Here is a 19,498-nt window from a genome sequence, read left to right on the forward strand (position 1 = left end):
TTACACGGGAATCCCCATAGAGAAGAACAAAGGTAATATACATTTTTTGACATTTCGGTAAAACCCAAAATTTGTTCAGTTATTGCACGCAGTATATAAGTCGGAACGGGCTGGATCCGGCCGCCTATATCGGATAGCTCCCATACGAGAGATTGAAAAAAAAAAATTATCAGGCCGTTGTTTGATATCATATCGACTTGATTTCTTCTAAATGGTGTTTTTTAACTACTATCGAATTTTGAAAGATCGAAATATATATTGTATAATAAAAAAAAGATAACGTCGTTGTTTTTTTTCATACGAGTATTCCTATAAACTGTTTTAAGTATACATATATATTAATATAATATGTCCCTAGTTGTTTTAAATTATTTTTTAAATCGTTTCTCATGTAGTTCAAGTTCAGTATTTGATAAAATATACCTTTTAAATTTCTTTCTTCTAGTTCTTGAATACCTTCAGATCTTTATATGTTGCTCTTGGTTACTTTGTCAAAAAGCTAACCTGCCTTAAGTCGTATTATTTCATCTTAAAATTAATAACTTAATTATTTACTGTCTAATTGATGTACTCACTGCGAAAAAAACTTGGTGCACTGCAATCTTTCGTCTTCTTGAAGTAAGAACTATCCGCAACACTTAAACTTTACACTTTACCCTGAAATTAAATAAGAAACAAAAAATAAAATTAATAATTTGTTACAAATAGTAATAGTTAGTATTGATTTGTTAGTAAAAAAAGGTATTTACCTCTTTGGGTTATTGATTCACTTCATCTTGAAGTTCACTCCAAATAGGAAGGTTTAGTCATCACCTGTAATGAAAAGAAGAATTTGAAAATATTAGAAATAGAAAATATTACAAATTTATTTATTTATAAAAGTACATACCCTAATGAGTTGATGCACTGCATCCTGGAGTGAACTTCAATAAAATAATCACTGCAACCACTTTTTCCGCAACATTTACACTTTACCCTGAAATTAAATAAAAAACGAAAAAAAAATAAATATTTTGTTGCAGATAATAACAGTTAGAAATAATTTGTTAGTAAAAAAGGTATTTACCTCTTTGAGTTTTTGATAAACTTAATCTTGAATTTCACTCCAAATAGGAAGGCTTAGTCATCACCTGTAATGAAAAGAAGAATTTCAAAATATTAGTTAAATTATTATATACAAATTGATTGTTTAAAAATACACACCCCAATGAGTTGATGCACTGCATCCTGGAGTGGAGTTCAATAGAAGATCACGCCATTCATAATTGATCCTGCAGCCTGTTTTCCAGTCCATTTAGGGGGGCATCAGCATACTATATATGTAGCTCCGGTATCCGCATTCTTACAACTATTCTTACTATATATATTAAAATAATATGTCCCTACTTGTTTTAAATTATTTTTTTTTAATTGAATTTCGTGTACTTCAAGTTAAAAATTTGATAAAATTTACCGTTTGACCTTCTTTCTACTTGTTCTTGAATACCTTCCGATCTTTATATGATGCTTTTGATTTCTTTGTCAAAGAAGCTATACTACCTTAAGTCGTATTTGTTCATCTTAAATTAATAACTTAATTATTTGCTGTCTAGTTGATGTACTCACTGCGAAAAAAACTTGGTGCACTGCATCATGATGACCAGCTCCAAGTTACAAGAAAGATGGTGTCACCAATTATTTTCTGCAACCAGACACTTAAACATCAAAAAACCTGAGAAAGAAATAAAATAAATATTTAATTAAATTATTGCACTAAATTTACAAAAAACCACGTCATCACTTAATTTAAAAAAAAAATGGTACTCACCGTTTTAGGTTTTGATGCACTGCATCCTGGAGACCACTCCATGCAGGAAGGGATCGGGCACCTTTAAGCTCATGCCAAGTCAGATCACGATGCAGTGCATCCTCCACTCAGACCAGGAGGATATACTCAACTCCATGCCAAGTCAAGTGATGATGCACTGCATCCTGATCCACACCAAGCAGGAAGGTATCTGGCATTCAAAAGCCCATGCCAAGTCAGGCCATGATGCACTGCATCCGGGAGTGGACTCCACTAAGAGGAGTCGACCAATGATGCACTCCATCCGGGAGTGGACTCCAGTAGGAGGAGTAGGCCTGATACTCTCTCTCCCACTCTGGAACCACTTCACCAACACACACGCACACACACACACTTCCAGAGACCGGAGGGAGATTCTCAGAGAAACTGCCGGTCATCCCGGAGAACTGAGAATTTGGCCAAAATCAAGGGGTATCCCACTACGAATCAACCAGAACCAGTTGGGAATTATAGGTACAAGAAAACGTTAAAAATTTAAAATTATCATTGTCGATGACGTGGCCATATTAATTTAATTAACATTAAGTTAACATTACATTTACATTATATTAAATTAACATAATATTAACATTAAATTAACATTTTATGGATTTTTTTTAACATTTCACATTTGAAATACTTTTTAAATTTTTTTTGCATTTAATTTTTTTATTTTTTGCATTTAAATTGATGCTCAAATTTTTGGTGTTGTTAATTTTGTAAAAAATTTAAAAAAAAAGATATCCTGACAGAGCTAAAAAAATGGTATCCTGGCATCTATTTGATCTGCTTATTTAAACATTGTCATTTCCCTTTGATCTACTTTTTTTTTTTTTTTAAATCTATACATATTTATTTACTAAAAAAATAATCTGTTTCACTGCTCTTTTTCCAAAACAAAGAAAAATTTAAATAATTTTATCTAATTATATACATATTACTTTGGCTCACTTTTTATACCCTTGCAGAGGGTGTTATAATTTCAGTCAGAATTTTGCAACGCAGTGAAGGTAGTCAAGTTTCGAACCATCGATTATCAATAGCATCCACAGATGAGAAATGTTGCAGACCTTAGGGGCAACCGATTTTTAATTTCGGATTGCGTAGCCACCTTCTAGGCATTTCCTAGAATTTCCTCATAATTTTCGATGAAGCCTCAAACCATAAAATAAATTTAATTAAATTTTATTATTATAGCAAATAATTCCAAATCAATTCGATAATTAATAAGATAACGTGTGTTGCGTAGGCTTAGAAGTGAAAGCTGTCAAACATTACTTTCTAAGTGCTCAGTATTTGGTTTTGAGCACGTTTTATTCGGATACAATACGAAAGAAAATGCCGTTCTGAAGAGATAAAATGTTTTTTACCATATTATGAAGGCTTTACGGAAGGGAGAATGGAAAACTCTACTTTGCCAGAAAATCATTACAACGATATGCAGTTAAAATATGGATTGCGTTTAATTGGGTTGTACATATGGGAATTAATATCAAGTAGTCCTAAAAGGCAGGCAGTTACTGGCACTGGCGGAGGGCGTGGGTGTAGAAGGTCTTCTCCTCGATGCCGCGCTTGATCACGTGTGGAATCTTCTTGGGCACCATGCTGCAAAAAAAGAAGAAAGGGAAGCGGATAGAAGCGATTATTAACCCGTTCGCGGGCGGCGGACTACGAGGCACCCACGTGATGCAGTCGATGATGGGGCAGACGGAGACGCAGAGCGTGCAGCCCGTGCAGTCGTCGTTCACGTGCGGAATGTGCGTCTCCTTGTCGAACTCGATGGCCTGGTAGCCCGAATCGGCGCAGGTCATGTAGCACTTGCCGCAGTTGATGCACATGTCCTGCAAACAGGAATAAATTCAAATTAAAGATAATATATAAACACACAATTAAAAAAAATAAATAAAGAAATTGTAAATGTAAATAAGGTGAGATAAGGTAAGTTAGGGTTTGTATATTGATTCTATTATATATATTTTAGGAAACCCTTACTCAAGTACCTAAGCAGTTATTGAAAAAAAACCCTAATGTCTTCTAATGGATGTGTTAATCAAATACTCCATTACATTCTAAAATTCTTTAGGAAGAACTGATGTTAAACATTAACTCAAAGTAATTGATTATATATTAAAAATTAATCTATTCTTCCCTAGCTGCTAGTAGTCTTTAAGAAATCGATTAGATTTACTATTTATACTAGATTTAATTTTTTTAAATAAATAAATAAATATCTTTTTCTCATTAACATAGGTGAAACTGAATTAATTTGAAAACTGCAATACTCACATCATCGATTAGTGCCACCTTCTGCTGCTTGTTGTCCAGCTTGTTGTACGGCCCGATCCTGTCGAGCGCCGCGCCGATGAGGTCCTTGATCCTGGGCGCCGGATTGACGGCACCATCAACCGCTGGCGCTGGCGCTGGCGCTGGCGCTGGAGCTCCAGCCGCCTGCTCGGCATCCCAGAGAGCTCCTTTCTGGCGGCGCAGCTCGGACAGCTTGATGTCGCGCTGCCTTTGATAGGGACCAAAGAATCCCAGCGTGGCCACGCCCTCGCCGGTCAACCGGACCACGGGCTTGCCCTTCTGGTGAACGGGCGTGGGCGGCGACTGGCCATCCCAGAATTGACCGTCCACCGGCGGCGGATTGGCCTTGAGGTAGAGGAGCGCCTTCAGCGCCGTGCAGTAGTCCTCGATGACGGTGAAGTCCTGGTTCTGCACCGAGGAGCAGATCTGCAGGACCGTCGCGCCCGCCTGGATGAACTGCAGGGCCACCTCGCCGGAATCGATGCCGCCGATGCCGAGGATGGGGAATCCCGGCACTCGTCGCGCAATATCCGAGATCGCCTTCAAGGCCATCGGACGAGTGGCATTCCCGGAGACGCCGCCATAGGTGGTCCTCTGCTCCTTGCCAATCGCCGGCCAGGCGGTGGCATCCGCCTTCAATCCCATCAATCCCTGGACGGTATTTATGGCCGATCCGCCGTCGGCTCCACCCCGCTTGGCTGCCTCCGCAATCAGGGCGATGTCCGTGATGTTCGGGGTCAGTTTGATGAAGAAGGGCAGCTTGACCGCCTTGCGAACCCACCGGGAGATCTGCTCCACCAGCTCGGGATCCTGGCCGCAGGCCAAGCCCATGCCCCGCTCCCCCATGCCATGGGGACAGGAGAGATTCAGCTCGAGGGCATCCGCACCCGACTGCTCCGCCCTGGTGGCCAACTCCGTCCAGTCGTCCTCGTTGTAGCTGCACATGATGCTCGCGATCACGATCTTCTCGGGGAAGTCCCGCTTCAGTTCCCCAATGGACTTCAGCCAGTAGTCGGCGCACTTCTCCGAGATGAGTTCGATGTTGAGGAAGCATCCCTGCTGCGGACCGTACTTGTAGCCCGATGTGGTGCCCCTCACAATCCGCGGCGAGACATTCGTGACGAGATCCTTGTCCAGGCCAAAGGTCTTGGTCACCACGAATCCCCAGCCCTGCTCGAAGGCCCGCCGGATCATGGCCGTGCTGGTGGTGGGCGGAGCGGAGGCCAATCCGAAGGGATTCTCGAAGCGCAGGCCGCACAGCTCCACGGAGATGTCCACCCAATCGATGTCCGTATAGAAGAGAGGCAGTGCAGCCGGAGTGTCCAGCGGGAGACCCTGCAGCTGGCAGTGGATGCTCCACGCGGCCACCTTGCCATCGTTCACCGATTCCACCGTGGTGTTGGCCACTCCGGCCAGATCTCCGCCAAGGAACACCTGCTCCAGGCTGCTCTGCATGGTCACCTTATCCACCACGGGCAGTTCGCCGCGGAACTTCAGGGGAGCCAGCGCAGCCTTCACATCCTGATCCTCCAGTCCCGACCCGAAGGCGGAGATCACAAAGTTCGCCTTCAGGCGCTGCGTCTGCTCCTCGTCCTCGATCCACTCGTCCTGCTCGTTCTGCTCGGTGCGACAGAACTCCATGGCGGTGATCAGGCCCTCCTTCACGATCACCTTGCGGGGACTCAGGTAGGGGAGCAGCTCGCACCGCTCGTCCCGGGCCAGTTCCACCTCCTCGGGAACGGCGCGAATGCCGGAGGAGCCCTTCCGGAAGACGACGAACACCCGCCGGGCCCCGCACCTCAGCGCCGAGGTGGCGCAATCGAAGGCGGTGTCGCCGGCACCCAGAACGATCACGTTGCCATGCAGCTTGGGCAGTCCGGCGGCAGCCTTGCAGGCACACAATCCCGGCTTGGAGCCATCCGAAACCAGGGGCAGGAAGTTCTTGGACGTGTAGAAGCCATTGCTCGGCTGCAGACCCTCGAAGATGGGATTCAGCTTCGGTTCCGGCAGGCCGATGCCCACAAAGACGGCATCGTGGCCCGCGGAGAGCAGACCCTGGATGGTCAGGTCCTTGCTGCCCAGGGAGCGACCCGTTTCGATGCGCACACCCAGATCCCTGACCAGATCGATCTCGAAGTTGACCGCATCGATGGGCAAGCGGTACTGGGGAATCTCGGCGGCACTCAGCCCGCCCAGGTAGCTCCTCCGCTCGTAGATGGTCACATCCCGGTAGCCCAGGCGGGCCAAGAAGGTGGCACACGACAGCGAGGCAGGTCCGCCACCCAAGAGAGCAATCTTTCCTCCCAAGGGATTCGCCTCCGCCTGCGGAGTCCGCCGCTGATGGACGCCCATCTTCTTGAACACCTCGGTGGCGAACTGCTGCAGTCCGCCGATGTTGATGGCGCCCGCCTCGGAGGCCTGCAGGTTGCACCCGCCCACGCAGAGATCGCTGGTGGGGCAGACCATGCCGCAGGTCAGGCCGAGCGGATTGTCGGAGAAGATCGCCTTGGCGGCCCCGTAGAAGTTCTTGTTCGCGATGCTCGTGATGAAGCTCTTGATGTCCAGCTGCGTGGGACAGGACTTCTGGCAGGGGGCATCGGCGCACTTGAGGCACCTGGCCGCCTCCTCGAGAGCTCCGCGCTCCGACAGCGTGGTGTGCTTGATGTCCGAGAAGTCGTTGGCCAGCGTGGTGCAGGGTGGCGCTGCGTGGTCAGCGTTCCGCTTCCAGTGCTTCTTGTTCTCCTTCGTCTGCCGCGTCGGCACCACCGAGCACTGGGTCTTCACGCGGGGATTCAGGGAGAGGAGGTCCTGCAAACAGAATGTGGGTTACTCATCAGTCGAAGGAAATCACACTAACCTCACGGAACTTATATTAAATTCAATTAAGAGCTACTCTGTCAATATCTTGGATTTATTTGTTAATAATATCTAACAAGTTTTAGACTGGATTTTAACACTTATTAACAATTATATACTCCACATAAATAAGATCAATTCGATTGATATGGAATTTTAGATGAATGCTTTTTAACAGTGTAGAAATATCTTTCATATCTAAAAATGTATAAATATATTTACGCATTTATATAAAATATCAAAGACAACGGATTTTTATCTCAAGAGATAAGATATGAATTAAACGAACTTAATTCAAAATAAACTGTTAGCTTTTAAGATAATAAAGTTACTTTTAAGTAGTCACTTTAATTTTTTTGCAGTGTATGTGTTAAACCTACCTCAATGTCGGGCGAGTCCTTGCTCAGCAGTTGCGGTGGACTCATCTTGATGGCAGCTGTTCTCCTGGAGAAAAGAGAAAGGGAAGAGGAATCTGAGATTGGCGCCACGTGGGGATTACCTTCCTATCGTTCCATAGAATCGCCTAATCGCGTCTGCCAGTCTTATCAGAGGAGCCCCACTCGAACCGATCCCAATGTTATGAAGACGAAGACGAAGACGCTGTATCTATGTGCATTTATAACACTATGTGTGTTATCATTGTGAAAGGGCTCTTATCATTTATCAGTCAAGGTTGCGACGGCCAGCGAGATTATGGTTCTAACACATTGTGTGGCACCACCCCGAATATTGTTGTTGTTGTTTCTTTTTTAAATAGTTTCGGGCCTTAAATAAATGGGGCCACCCCTCGAAGAACGGAGATTAGGGAAGAGTGAAGGTCACGAGCATGGGGGCCTGTTGTATTATTTTCGGTGATAATTAGAAAACAAAACTGGACAGCTTTATTAAGTTGGAAAATTTAAAACTAACACAAGTTCGAAACTCGTCAGTTTAGATTGTAGAAATTTGTAGATTTTGCAATTCAATGGCATGAATATTTGATATAGATTTAAATTAGATTACTATATTTTTAATGCAATACTTTGTACACACATTGAATTGTAATACGCACTAAAAACTATAGTCGCAAAAAAAAAATATTCAGCACTTGAAACACCTGCTTTAAGTTATCTTTAATATTTGTAACTACATTACAGATAACGGATATGCTTAAGGTTCCAGTCTAACTAACATAACTCACTATAAACAATTTATTTAATCACAAATGTAGGCCCTTGATGGACCTTAACTTACAGAAAGTGCGTTTCAATCGAATCCAATTCAATTCATTAGTTGTAACACACGCTCTCTCACTCTCTCACTCTCTCACCTCGTGCCATCTTGCTCTCGCGCACACTCCATCGCTGATTAGAATTTTTTATTATTTGACATAATAGTTGAAGCCCCCAGCTGCCATCTCCCTCCCCCCCTCCACCTTCCCCCTTCACCGTTGCTTCCCCATCGCATTATCAGTTTGGCTTTACGGTCCGGCAAGTTTTTGAATATGTTTTCATTATATACATAGATAGGTATAGGTATGGTATGCTAATGTCCGATTGCGAAAAACAAGTTCAGAATTCAAGCTGCTCATGCCTGAATTGGGTTTGGTTTGTTTTTTTTTCGTTCGCTATTTAACTTTTTGGTTTTTTGGGAACAAACAGTGCGATTAGTGGCCGAAATACATACCGATCGAAAGAATATTTATTAATTTATGAACACTTTTAACCGGACTCTTTTAATTGGTCACAGAAACAAAAATGTTATCACTAACCGACTAAAATCGGTTGACACCAGCACGAAACTTTGGGAAATAGAAGAAAAACTTAAATTGGTCTTCACACTGGAAACGCCAAATTGAAAATGCTCATGGGGAATGATTTCCAAATCGACGTCGACTCGGTTTCGCGTTTCTGTCGACGTCGACGTCGCTGCCGCCGCCCTCCCCTTTATTGCCAGCTGATATTTATATATATATAGATAGCAGGGGTGCAGCAATGGGGGGCATCGAGTGTTGCAAAAAAAAAGGGAACCCCCCCATAAAAACTCTTGGAAAATAAGGAATGATAGGATATTAAATAACACTAAGAACGTAATCATTACCGCTGAAGGAAAATAAGACAAATTAATAATAATTGTTCATATTTTCATATTCATATTTTTTGAAGATTTTTAACAATTACAATAAACACCTTTTTTGTATTGAAATAAGGCTTATTTATTACTCATTGATCAATCATTACGTTCATGTAAACAAAGAATCGACCAATACTCTCCCTCCACCTGCGAAACTCACGTACAAATCTCACACTGCTGATCACTCAGAGAAAAACAACATTAATTTCTTTTTGATAGTGTTTTTGTTTAAGTCCCTAAAGGCATAGGCTGGCACAAAACACCCGTATTAGTGCTAGATATTGTATTATCTAATGTATTGTATGTTGACTTACACTTTTTTTCTCTTTTTTTTCCATGTAGATAATGTATTTCAAGGCGTGCCACGCGATCGCCGTTCTCTGTTTTTCTCTTCTCTCAGTTTCGCTCTTGCCAAATACAACGGTACAACTTAGCATGCTGCTACAGTATTAGTTTGAAAGAATGAAACTCATTCATAGTTAAAAAAGATATTTGTAAGCAGATTGCTTTGCGAGTCTTTACTGTAGATCAATGTCTGAACACGGATCTTTTGTTCGGCAGCCCAAAAGAATGCAATTGTGTGGGTCTTTATTTTTACGTCAATAGAAATATGTATGAACGTAGTTATCGAAAATAATAGTTTAAAATTGAAAAAATGGTTTATATTATATATGGGATTGTTTGTATAATATTTATTTTTATATTTCATAACTGTAGTTAAAAGGTTTTTACATAAACAACCCGAAAAGTATGCACTTAGAAAACTTGTTCACAAATTATCTACAACAAGATAAGCTGGATAAAATCCGGATAAAAAAAAACTGGAAGAAGGAATGTTTTGACAACATGGTTCAGTTTATAATATAAACTTTATATTAATAAACGAAAATAAAACTCCAAAACCAGCAGATTAAACTTAACAGAAGCAAATGCTAATAATTTTGTATAATATTATTTTGCCAAAGTGTGCAGAAAAACAAAACAATATTTAAATTAAATCTAAAAAGTATATTTATCCTTTTTCTACATATTTGTTTGTCAGCTTTGTATATTTATTTCAGCTGTTAAGAAAATTTTCAAATTACATTTTATGCATATATGTAGGTAGTTAAGAAAATTTGTATTTCAAACTTGTCCATAAAACCGTGCACACATTTCTCGGCTAATGGGATTATATTTGTGGGCATGCGATCGCCGGGGGATGTTTGGTGTCTGATGTCTGGGCCTTGATTTAAGGAGCCGCAATCATTCTCGGCCATTAACTGGCGGACATTGTGATTGCCAAGTGCCATTGGCAGTGGCACATGACATTGGTCATAAACTTGGAATAATCCCAACGCAGTGAACACAAAAACTGGACGACGGGTGGCGAATGCAGTGGCATTTTCCGCCCCCAAAATGATGGCCCATTAAAAAGGCATAAATTATACGCGGCTGGGGGCCCCAACCCCCCATCCCCTTTACCCCCCTTCTACGCTCCCTACTTTGTAGTAAATCAGAGCGTTTAATTAATACACAATACAGGCGGCTAATAAATTACATTCGAAATGCATGCCAAAAATTCAAATTTGTTTCGTCTCGACGGAACGTGTTGACTGCCGGATTTCACTATCCGCTTTTCCCTGTTTTTCCGCTCGACAGTGGATTAGGATTTAGCCAGACAGACTGTCAGATCCATTGTCAGAACACTCACTCATTTTGTGGGGCGGGATCGCAGAATAAGTACATAGATAGACAGTCGTACTTGTTTAGAGGGCCGAGTAAATCGAGAGTGACGGCGCCGTCACATTTAAGATTGGATCACTTGGAAAATGGGTGGTATAATGATCAAAATGGCAGATACCGTGGAAAAATTATAAAATTATAACGATAAGACTGGTGAAAATCCTGGAAAAGAATTGTTTAGTTTAGAAATATTTATGTATTTTTTACAAATTTATTTCTCGTATGCTTAGGATTCAGAATAAATACTGATAGACAATTAACTTTTTAATTTTCAATTAATTATTTTTAAAAATCTTTTTAAATCCTTTTTGGGATTACTATTTTTTTTTTATCTATTATACAATTTTTGCCGCAATATTTTGTCTTCCAAGGCTAAGTTTATTGGTAGTAACCATGAGTTATACATCAACTCCATCATGTTCCTTTGTAAACTCTTCCATTCGAGGGTATCTACAGACAAATGTCGTGAATGGGAATGGAGAACGCGTGAAATTAATCAAAGTGGAACCAAGCGGCACCCCATTTCCCCCCCCAAAAGCCCCAAAAGATCTTAGCAAATGGGCTAAAAGCAATTTGTGATTAGAAGAGCCACATGCGACAAGCTTCGCGGACTCTTGTTCCTTTCATCTGGCGACAAGTCGGAACAGATATTTACTTAGGAGAAGATATAGCGGGCAGATATAGACGCCAGATAGATGGATAGATAGATAGAGATAGAGAGCTGGATCGACGGATAGATACACGTCGCTGGGTCATTATTTTCGGCTATACGCCGCATAATTTATTGGCATTTTTTCATTATATTTTATTTATGATTTCTGAGTTTTCAAATTTGTTTGGATCTGCTCCGCTTTCGCCGAGCTTTTATTGTTATTATGCAGATTCAGATACAGATACAGATACTGATACAGAATGAGATACAAATACAGATAGAGAAATATATACTTGTGTGTTCACTATATGTATCGGCTTACTATATCTTTTGGCGCTGCCATCTATTAAGATCACACGATGACATCGACTAAGGCGAATTCTCTTGAACAAATTGATGAGACAGGTGGAGCTGAACTCAACTGAACAAGAATCTATATCTGCATGGATGTGAGGAACTCAATATGTTTTTGATAATTCCGCTGAGAGATTTATTTAATTATTTTCATGTACGCGATTTTCGATTTAATGAGCAGTTTACTGGGGCAAAACTGAATCAAATCGAATATATTGAATGCGGCAAATGGCCAATTCCCAATTCCCATTCCCATTAGACAACTAGCCCCCCCGCAATATATAATACCATATGTGTGTGTATAGTAAGCTTGTGAATCCGACTACCGACTATATACATATTCGATCGTAAAGCGGCGGTAGCCGGTCGTGAAGGCGTCGCTATTCTGGCCCGATCAAAAATAGATATGGCCGCCAACTTTAACGGTCGCCCAAAGTCGACTGCAACTTTTAATGGCAAATAAAACAAGTGCCATGCGAGCAAATCGAATTAAATGCCAGGAAATTTATGAATAAACTAGACAAAGTTTGTGGACCGTTTCCTCTGCTCACCCACAAAACTACATACCTTTGTGCCATTACAATACATATTTGGTTTTTATAACCCCGCTTTAAAGACCTCCTAAAAGTAATTGATTCGAAAAGAAATAAAGCAATCTTCTGTACACTAAAAAAGTTCAAAAGAAAAACCCGTTTGTTTAATTTATGACATTTAAAAGTCATTAAATGAAGAGGAAATAGTTCACTGAATTTTAATTAGTTTGTATTCTTATTAATAGTAAGGAAACAAAGTCACCTTAATTTTAGCACAACAAACTATTTAAAATATGTATGTTTCTTTTCCTTCTTGAATTCCTTTGCTTCATCATCACACTTCTTAATAACTTTTCGTATATTTTGAATTTCAGAAATATCTTTAGCTAGATGGATTAAAAAACGTTTTGACAAAACGATTCCAAAGCCTTCGGGCGAACGGGAAGACAGATCTTTGGCACTCTCTTCCAAGAAATTGCACACGGTGGGTATAGTTTTTAATTTATTATAAATAAATAAATACAAATACAGATACAATTATTTAGTTTAGTACGCACAACACAGAACTAGGAGAGGTGACCAGAGGACTGTTTTTTGGGGGGACTGCACGTAGTATTATTTAGCCAAGTTCTCAGGACCCGAGTTATTTACAAATAATATTTATCACTCTAGTTTTCCAGAAATATAAAAAGGGAATTTACATTTCTTTCAAATCAATTCATAGGTTAATTCCGTTGACAAATAACATGGTTTGATAAGTTGTTCATAATACAATATATTGTAAACACTTTTTATACTTGTTAAGATTCAAATAGTTTTGTCACTGAACTTTGAATAAAGTGTAAACGGAAATAACTAATTTTTCTGTTACAATTTATTTAATCTTTTTAAGAAACCATCAAAGATTTCTGTGCATTTTTCAAAACCTTTTAATCTACAAATACTTCCAAATTATTTTGTTAGCTGTTTGGTTTTGCACTGGTATTACCTTCAACACACCGACTTTTAAAACCTTCGACTTAAACATTCTGGTGATAAAAAGAAAACTCCTCGTGAGTCCTGGAAAAGTGGTTAGACTGCGGCGAATATCTAGGCCAACTCAGCGGTTGCGGCGATTGGCGGCGGAGCAGGAGCCGTTCCAGGATCAGCTGTTCCCGCCGGAGCGGCCGCCTGTTCCGCCTGACCGGCCTGCTCCTTCTCGAGAACCGCCAGCAGCTTGTCCGCCTCGGCGGCCTTGGCCTGGAGCTCCCCGAGCTTTCGCTGCTTCTCGGCCTCCTCGGCCAGCCGCTTGGAGCGGCGCTCCTCCTCGACGCGCAGCTGCTCCTCCAGGTGGGTGCGGAGCAGGCTGTCGCCCAGGCCCAGCTTGTCCATCACCTGGGTGATGTCGCGGCAGTAGCGGAGTCGCGTGTTGTTCGCCAGCTCCTCGGAGCAGTCCTCCCTGCCCTGCTGCAGGCGCTGCAGCACGGACATCTTGGCATCGATCACCACGTAGTTGGAGCTCGGGATGAAGCTGTCGCTCTTCTCGTTCAGGTACTGCACCAGTGTCTTCAGCGAATTGGAGTTGGCCTTGGCGTTAATGGCTCCGCTGGCGAAGTCCTGCGACTTCATCATCTGCGCATGCGTGGACTTCTGCTTGCACTCCAAGCAATTCCAGTTGGGGTGCGGCAGTCCGGAGATCTCCGGCACCACCAGACCCGTGCAGTTCGTGTCCCGGCAATAGAGTCCGGAGATGAAGGCGCCTTTCTCCTGCAAGCGACAGGGAAAAGGGGTTCGAATTAGTAGGGCATACAAAAATCCAAAATATCAATAACCGAATGGAAGGACATATATTTGTTGAACCAGAAATTGAAATCTACATTGTATCTATTTCAGAGAAAATTTAAAATTACTTTCTAATACCAACGCAAGATACTTTTCTCTTTTTCATTGCATTTTCAAATTCTTTTTACAACCAAATAAAAATGATTTACGGATTTATAGTTACATGATTTGTTGCATGTACTAAATAACTCATAAGTTTGTTGGATACATTTAGTACGATATTTCGTTATGAATTTCAGTGGAAATTACAGTGGTTGCCGTTCCCCTGTTGATTATAACTTTAGTTTTAATATCCCATTCAAAATCGAACCCTTGAAAGCTAATATAACACTTTAAACCAATTGCTGTTGGGAATAGACAAGTAAATCTCTCCCCCATCTAATAGCAACTAATGATCTTCACATCATTATCAGTTCTTTGGATAATCCACACACTGGCTAAACCATCGATCACTCGAGAAGTGGCACAAACACTCAAGATACTTGGCACGTGAATCATTGGGGCCAAATGTCTCTGAAAATGAAGAGCACTTTCGCATTGCTGGGATTCCGATTGCCATTCTTATTCCAGCTAAAAATAATCCAAAAAAATCGGATTGAACAAGTGATCGCCGTGTAGCTGCGATATGAATCCGCTCAGATATAGTGGGATATATACCAGTCACCGCCGATCCGCGAGATTGACACATAAATAAAAAAAAATGTCGCTCGGTGTGCGATTTTAATATTCGCTCGTGCGATCGATAAATATTCAGACACAGGTTGTTAAGAATGTCGGTCGTCCGCGGCCACGTCATCTCCATAAAATCTATAAAATGTATAAAATCCCCAATCCGAATCGTTTGCCCAATTTGCTTGCCCGTAAATTAACTCGGATAATTAATGGTTCCGATCCGCAGACTGCACTAAACACATCAAAAAATCCACTCACTTGATACGTATTAAAAAACATATTTCTAACTAAATATTATAGATAACATTGTAAGCATTATTTTCCAAGATACGAAACTCGTATCTCAATTTTTGTTTGGAATTCTTGGAGCAGAGGAAACATATAGCACATAGCACATAAAAATAAAATCCCTTCGCGGGAGTTCGCTGAACCATAGTTTAAATTATATTTATAGTTAATTACAACAAAACGTGCCGCAGTCAAGGGCAGAAATTAGTTGTAGCTATTTTTGACACCTAACAAATAGGCATTTAAAGTGAACTTGATAAATGAGGAAAGTATACAAGTATTTAAAACACTAAAAGGGGAACATTTATAAAAAAGAAGCATAGATAAATGTCAAGTTAAACAATAATTTAGAAATGTTTTTCATGTTTTTTCTTTATTAGGCTGTTGTTATCAAGAAATAAGTTTCTAAATCAAAATCCTTTCTTCTCTACAAAAATGTTGGGGACTTGAAAAACACCTCCTAATTTAAACATATATCATTTTTATACAAGCAGCGTTTTACGATGTTTTCCCACTCGTTATTAAATGGTAAATGTTTATTTTGGCCGGGCTTTTATTGCCCCCAGCCAATATTTACAGCGGCAAGACTTCTTTTATAGTCTCTTTATGGTTTAATTAAGATAGTTCCGAGGGTTTTCGCATAGGCATTTTCATTATTATTTGGCCTCTGGGTTGCTCATCGCATTCTCGCCGAATGTCAAACGGGAAATTACGATCCGAGACGCTATATGTGTGGCCATGGCCAAGAAAATCTGTTTCTATATGCGCATAAAAACAACAATAACAACACGAACAGCGAATAAAAAATATCCGTCGGTTAGCATGGGAAAAATGCGACAATAAAGAAAATGATGGAGCGAAAAAGATGGGAGCGGGGATCGTTGGAAATCAAAATCAAATCAATTTCACCAAACCAAAATGCCGCAAAATATATGAAAAGTTGTGATTTTGAATTCTTTTTTTTCAACATTTTTGGTTTTTTTTGTGTTCCAACTTTTTGCAGGAATTTCGAAGAGAAGAAGACTGGCAAGCGAATTAAAAAGCTTTTTGGAATCCATCTATTTATTTGTGATTTAATTGAATTGTTTTCGACCCGTTAAAAATAAACAAAGTTGTTTATAGCCATGTTTTTTTGCTTGTGGCCTGCCACTTGTTGCGCCTGGAAAAATGGTAAAGGAAGGGGAGGGGAGAAAATCAGAACATCGTGGAAATGGAGGAAATCAATTGATGGCCAAGAACAACAAAATCGAAAACTTGTAATAATAGTGAGCCAAATCGATCTGACCGCGAGTGTTTAATTGTTTTCGGATGAGAATTTTAATGGGCACAGGAAATCCTTAATGAAACTTTTCGCACCCGCAACAATTGCGGCGAAAATCAAAAGGCCACGAGCTTCGGAAAATTGTCTTCTTTGATAGATCGAATGGCGGAAAAGTGGGTGAAAATGCCTCAGAAATTGGGATCACGTACTACAATCCGAAAAAGACAATGCCGACCTCAATTGCCTTCGGGGAAACTATAAAGATGTTTGATTGTTTCTTTGGTTAATTGGTTAAATAGTTTACTCAGCTGGCCCATCGATCATCACTTCGGGCTTTTTGCGAGGGAGATGATCTTCTAAAGATTTCTGTTCAGAAACTATGTGATCTTTGGTTTCCAAGGGGGCTAAGTATAAAAGTAACTATTTATAGCAAAAAAACATTTTTATTATTATTAGCCAAATGTTTCTAAATAAATATTAAGGGTTCTTCAAATAGGAACACACTTTATAATATAAAAAATGCAAATAAGTTCCTTTGATTTATAAAAACTTCTCAACTTATAACTATAATCATTTGATATATAAACCAATAGTTTTAGTTTATAAACCATGTGTTGCAATTTTTATATTTTAAATTTAAATACTTTTATACTAAACAACTATTTCTATTTAAAAGAAGTTTTAATGATAATCAATTTAGAGGTATTTTCTATTATTATTTAAGTTGTTTGCTTAAGAAAGTTTCTCTTTTTATGAACACCTACATAATATCGCTTAGAACCTTTTGAGTAATATGTTTTAAATCTTATATTTTCTAAGTAAATTTTTTATATTAAGAGCGTGAACTCACCGTGGGATCGGAGCACCTGGAGCACTTGCAGGTGAAGCCCTTCTTCATCTTGAGGAAGAGGTGGCGCGCAATGTTGCCGGTGAAGAGCTTGGTGTAGGTGGTGGTCACCTCGAATCCCTCGGGTATGTCCACCGCAGCACGGACGATCATGGTGTTGGTCTTCTCCTCGAAGGTGTAGTAGGCATTGGGAATGCAGTCGTGGTTGACCACGCCAAACAGGGGATAGAGAGCGCGGTAGTTGAACTCCTGGTTGTCGTTCGTCCGGTCGGTGGTCTTGTCGAATCCATTGGTCCGCAGCACGGCCACCGTGCGGTTCATGATCTCGATCAGCTTCTTGTCGGTGGGGAAGTTCTTGAAGCACTTGGCCGCATTGCGCACCTCGGTGCGATGGTTGTTATCCAGATTGGCCTGCAGGCAGTAGATCAGGTCGCGCTGCTCCTTGCTCAGATTGATCGCCCTGGCCACGCAGAGCAGTCGGATGATCACCGAGTTGGCCACGTCCGGTTCGTTCGGGCCCCACGACTTGAACAGATCGCAGTCGCTCTTGTGCTGCTTCTTCTTGGCGCACAGGCTGCAAATGGGCAATCCGCATCCCTGGCGGCACATGAATCTCGTATCCGGTAGCATCTTCAGGCACACACTGCACGCATTTAGGGAATCCTCCTCGTGGGCCGCCAATCCGATCAGCAGCGGACTGTCCCTGAAGATGATCTCGCCCCGCTTGAGGCTCCGCGTGGCCACCACGCCGCGTCCGGCGATCTTCGATACGCCGATCTCCCAGGCGGGATCCTTGTCCTTGAACGGCGCCAGGTGGAGATCCAGCAGCTCCGAGGTGCGTTTCGGGCAGATCATCTCACAAAAAAAAACCACCGACGATGGGCACTCAAACAAAAATATATAATCACACTGCTCTACAATTTATATACAGATTTTCTCAACAGCAATTACAAGCTATAAGAGTATTTTATTTTCAACCGATTTCGTTGAGTTCTTTAGGAGGTTCTCTTGTATCCTTCAACCGATTTCTATATATCTGATCTGATTTGATTTTGGGTTTCGAGTGCGCCTGCTGCGTTTATTTCGCGACTGCCGTGAGTAAACTGTCGCCGTTTTCCAGCCTTACATGATTTTTATGTGAAACGTCGAAAAGGCGAAAAGCTGAAAATTCGAAAAGCTGTCTTCGTTCGCCAGAAACGAACGAGCCACGAAGATTCCCGATGATTTGGGGGAAATACTCAGCATTTCAGCATTTAAGCATTTCAGCGTTTTTGGATCGACGAGGGAAGGGATCAGTTGGGGATGAACATGAAAATGAGGAGACCCCAAAAAGATCCCAGAACATTCAAACAGCGCCATGCAATCCTGGCTGTCCACTCACATGGATTGATGAACAGCGCATGGTTGAATGTCTCTTTTGACGAGGGCACTTCGGAAAATAATTTGAGATTTAATAGAACACCATTTAATCATTGTTCATAATACATTTTAATACTTAATGCACTGAAAAGGTTTCACTTTCGGTAAATATCATGTTTATATCATTCATTCATTGTTTTCATTCATTCACTGCTTGAGAGAACAGCCTGCTTAAATTGCAATTAATAACCAACGTTCGTAGTATTCCTCATTCTTTTTTGCAGTGCAGTTGAATGTACGGCCGGATGAATGGATGATTTGGGAATGGGATGTGATGCTTCTGGCGGACGGATGACTTACCGACGACTTGTCGGCCGGCGGATGTACAGATATCCGTACATTTGGAACGAGTGTTCGGGAATATGGGAGGAATATAGAAGTACATATTCAGAATACGGATCGGCATGGATTTGTGCACTCGTGACAGCGCTCTGGAGTTGCGCCAAGAATGCCGCCGGTCATCGAATGATGAACGAGGAACAAGGAATCCGGGGATCCGGGAATCCAATTCTGGCGGAGATCACCCTCCCACCGAGTGACTGAGTGACTGGACTGGACTGGGTTTGGCTTAAATCCCTCGACTTTTCCCCGTGTTGATTAATTCCTCCACGGAAGTAATGACCCCAAGCAAAAATGCCAAATACATGGGCTTAAATAATCAAACACAAATAGAATAGAGATTTGTACTCACGAGTGTCTTTTTACTTTAATAGCCCAAAACATTTGCTTGAGACATTAATTAATTAGGGAAATATATATTAAATATATATCATTTGGTTGGGAACATTTAGCTTTACGATAATATTATTAGAATTTTGGCTTTGTATTT

General features: G+C 41.2%; 2 protein-coding genes across 3 annotated transcripts; both read right to left on the reverse strand.

The window, feature by feature from the left end:
- Nucleotides 1-3,264: 3,264 nt before the first annotated feature.
- On the reverse strand, nucleotides 3,265-8,809 carry LOC108088702 (dihydropyrimidine dehydrogenase [NADP(+)]). 2 transcript variants are annotated; one of them, XM_017186643.1, is made up of 5 exons: nucleotides 8,651-8,809; nucleotides 7,366-7,429; nucleotides 4,112-6,937; nucleotides 3,509-3,666; nucleotides 3,265-3,430 (listed from the first exon to the last, which is right to left on the reverse strand). In XM_017186643.1, exons 2-5 carry the CDS (start codon nucleotides 7,408-7,410, stop codon nucleotides 3,343-3,345), a joined length of 3,117 nt encoding a protein of 1,038 aa, XP_017042132.1. In that variant the 5' UTR covers nucleotides 7,411-7,429; nucleotides 8,651-8,809; the 3' UTR covers nucleotides 3,265-3,342. The 2 variants fall into 2 exon arrangements, with proteins under 2 accessions (XP_017042132.1, XP_017042133.1); XM_017186644.2 differs by having other exon boundaries at nucleotides 8,736-8,761.
- A 4,041-nt stretch (nucleotides 8,810-12,850) lies between these two features.
- LOC108088725 (SET domain-containing protein SmydA-8) lies at nucleotides 12,851-18,355 on the reverse strand. The gene is made up of 2 exons (XM_017186672.2): nucleotides 17,254-18,355; nucleotides 12,851-14,107 (listed from the first exon to the last, which is right to left on the reverse strand). Exons 1-2 carry the CDS (start codon nucleotides 18,103-18,105, stop codon nucleotides 13,451-13,453), a joined length of 1,509 nt encoding a protein of 502 aa, XP_017042161.1. The 5' UTR covers nucleotides 18,106-18,355; the 3' UTR covers nucleotides 12,851-13,450.
- Nucleotides 18,356-19,498: the final 1,143 nt, after the last annotated feature.

Source organism: Drosophila ficusphila, unplaced genomic scaffold, assembly GCF_018152265.1.
Source record: "Drosophila ficusphila isolate 14025-0441.05 unplaced genomic scaffold, ASM1815226v1 contig_198, whole genome shotgun sequence".
Lineage (NCBI taxonomy): Eukaryota > Metazoa > Arthropoda > Insecta > Diptera > Drosophilidae > Drosophila > Drosophila ficusphila.

Bases quoted from the DNA above. Each gene is read 5' to 3' on its own strand.
- LOC108088725 (XM_017186672.2), bottom strand. From the start codon at position 18,105: ATGATCTGCCCGAAACGCACCTCGGAGCTGCTGGATCTCCACCTGGCG. The intron at 14,108-17,253 runs GTGAGTTCACGC...TGTCGCTTGCAG, and splicing joins CCAGGTGCTCCGATCCCACG to GAGAAAGGCGCCTTCATCTC.
- LOC108088702 (XM_017186643.1), bottom strand. From the start codon at position 7,410: ATGAGTCCACCGCAACTGCTGAGCAAGGACTCGCCCGACATTGAG. The intron at 3,667-4,111 runs GTGAGTATTGCA...TCCTGTTTGCAG, and splicing joins AGGTGGCACTAATCGATGAT to GACATGTGCATCAACTGCGG. The intron at 3,431-3,508 runs GTGGGTGCCTCG...CTTTTTTTGCAG, and splicing joins CCCATCATCGACTGCATCAC to CATGGTGCCCAAGAAGATTC.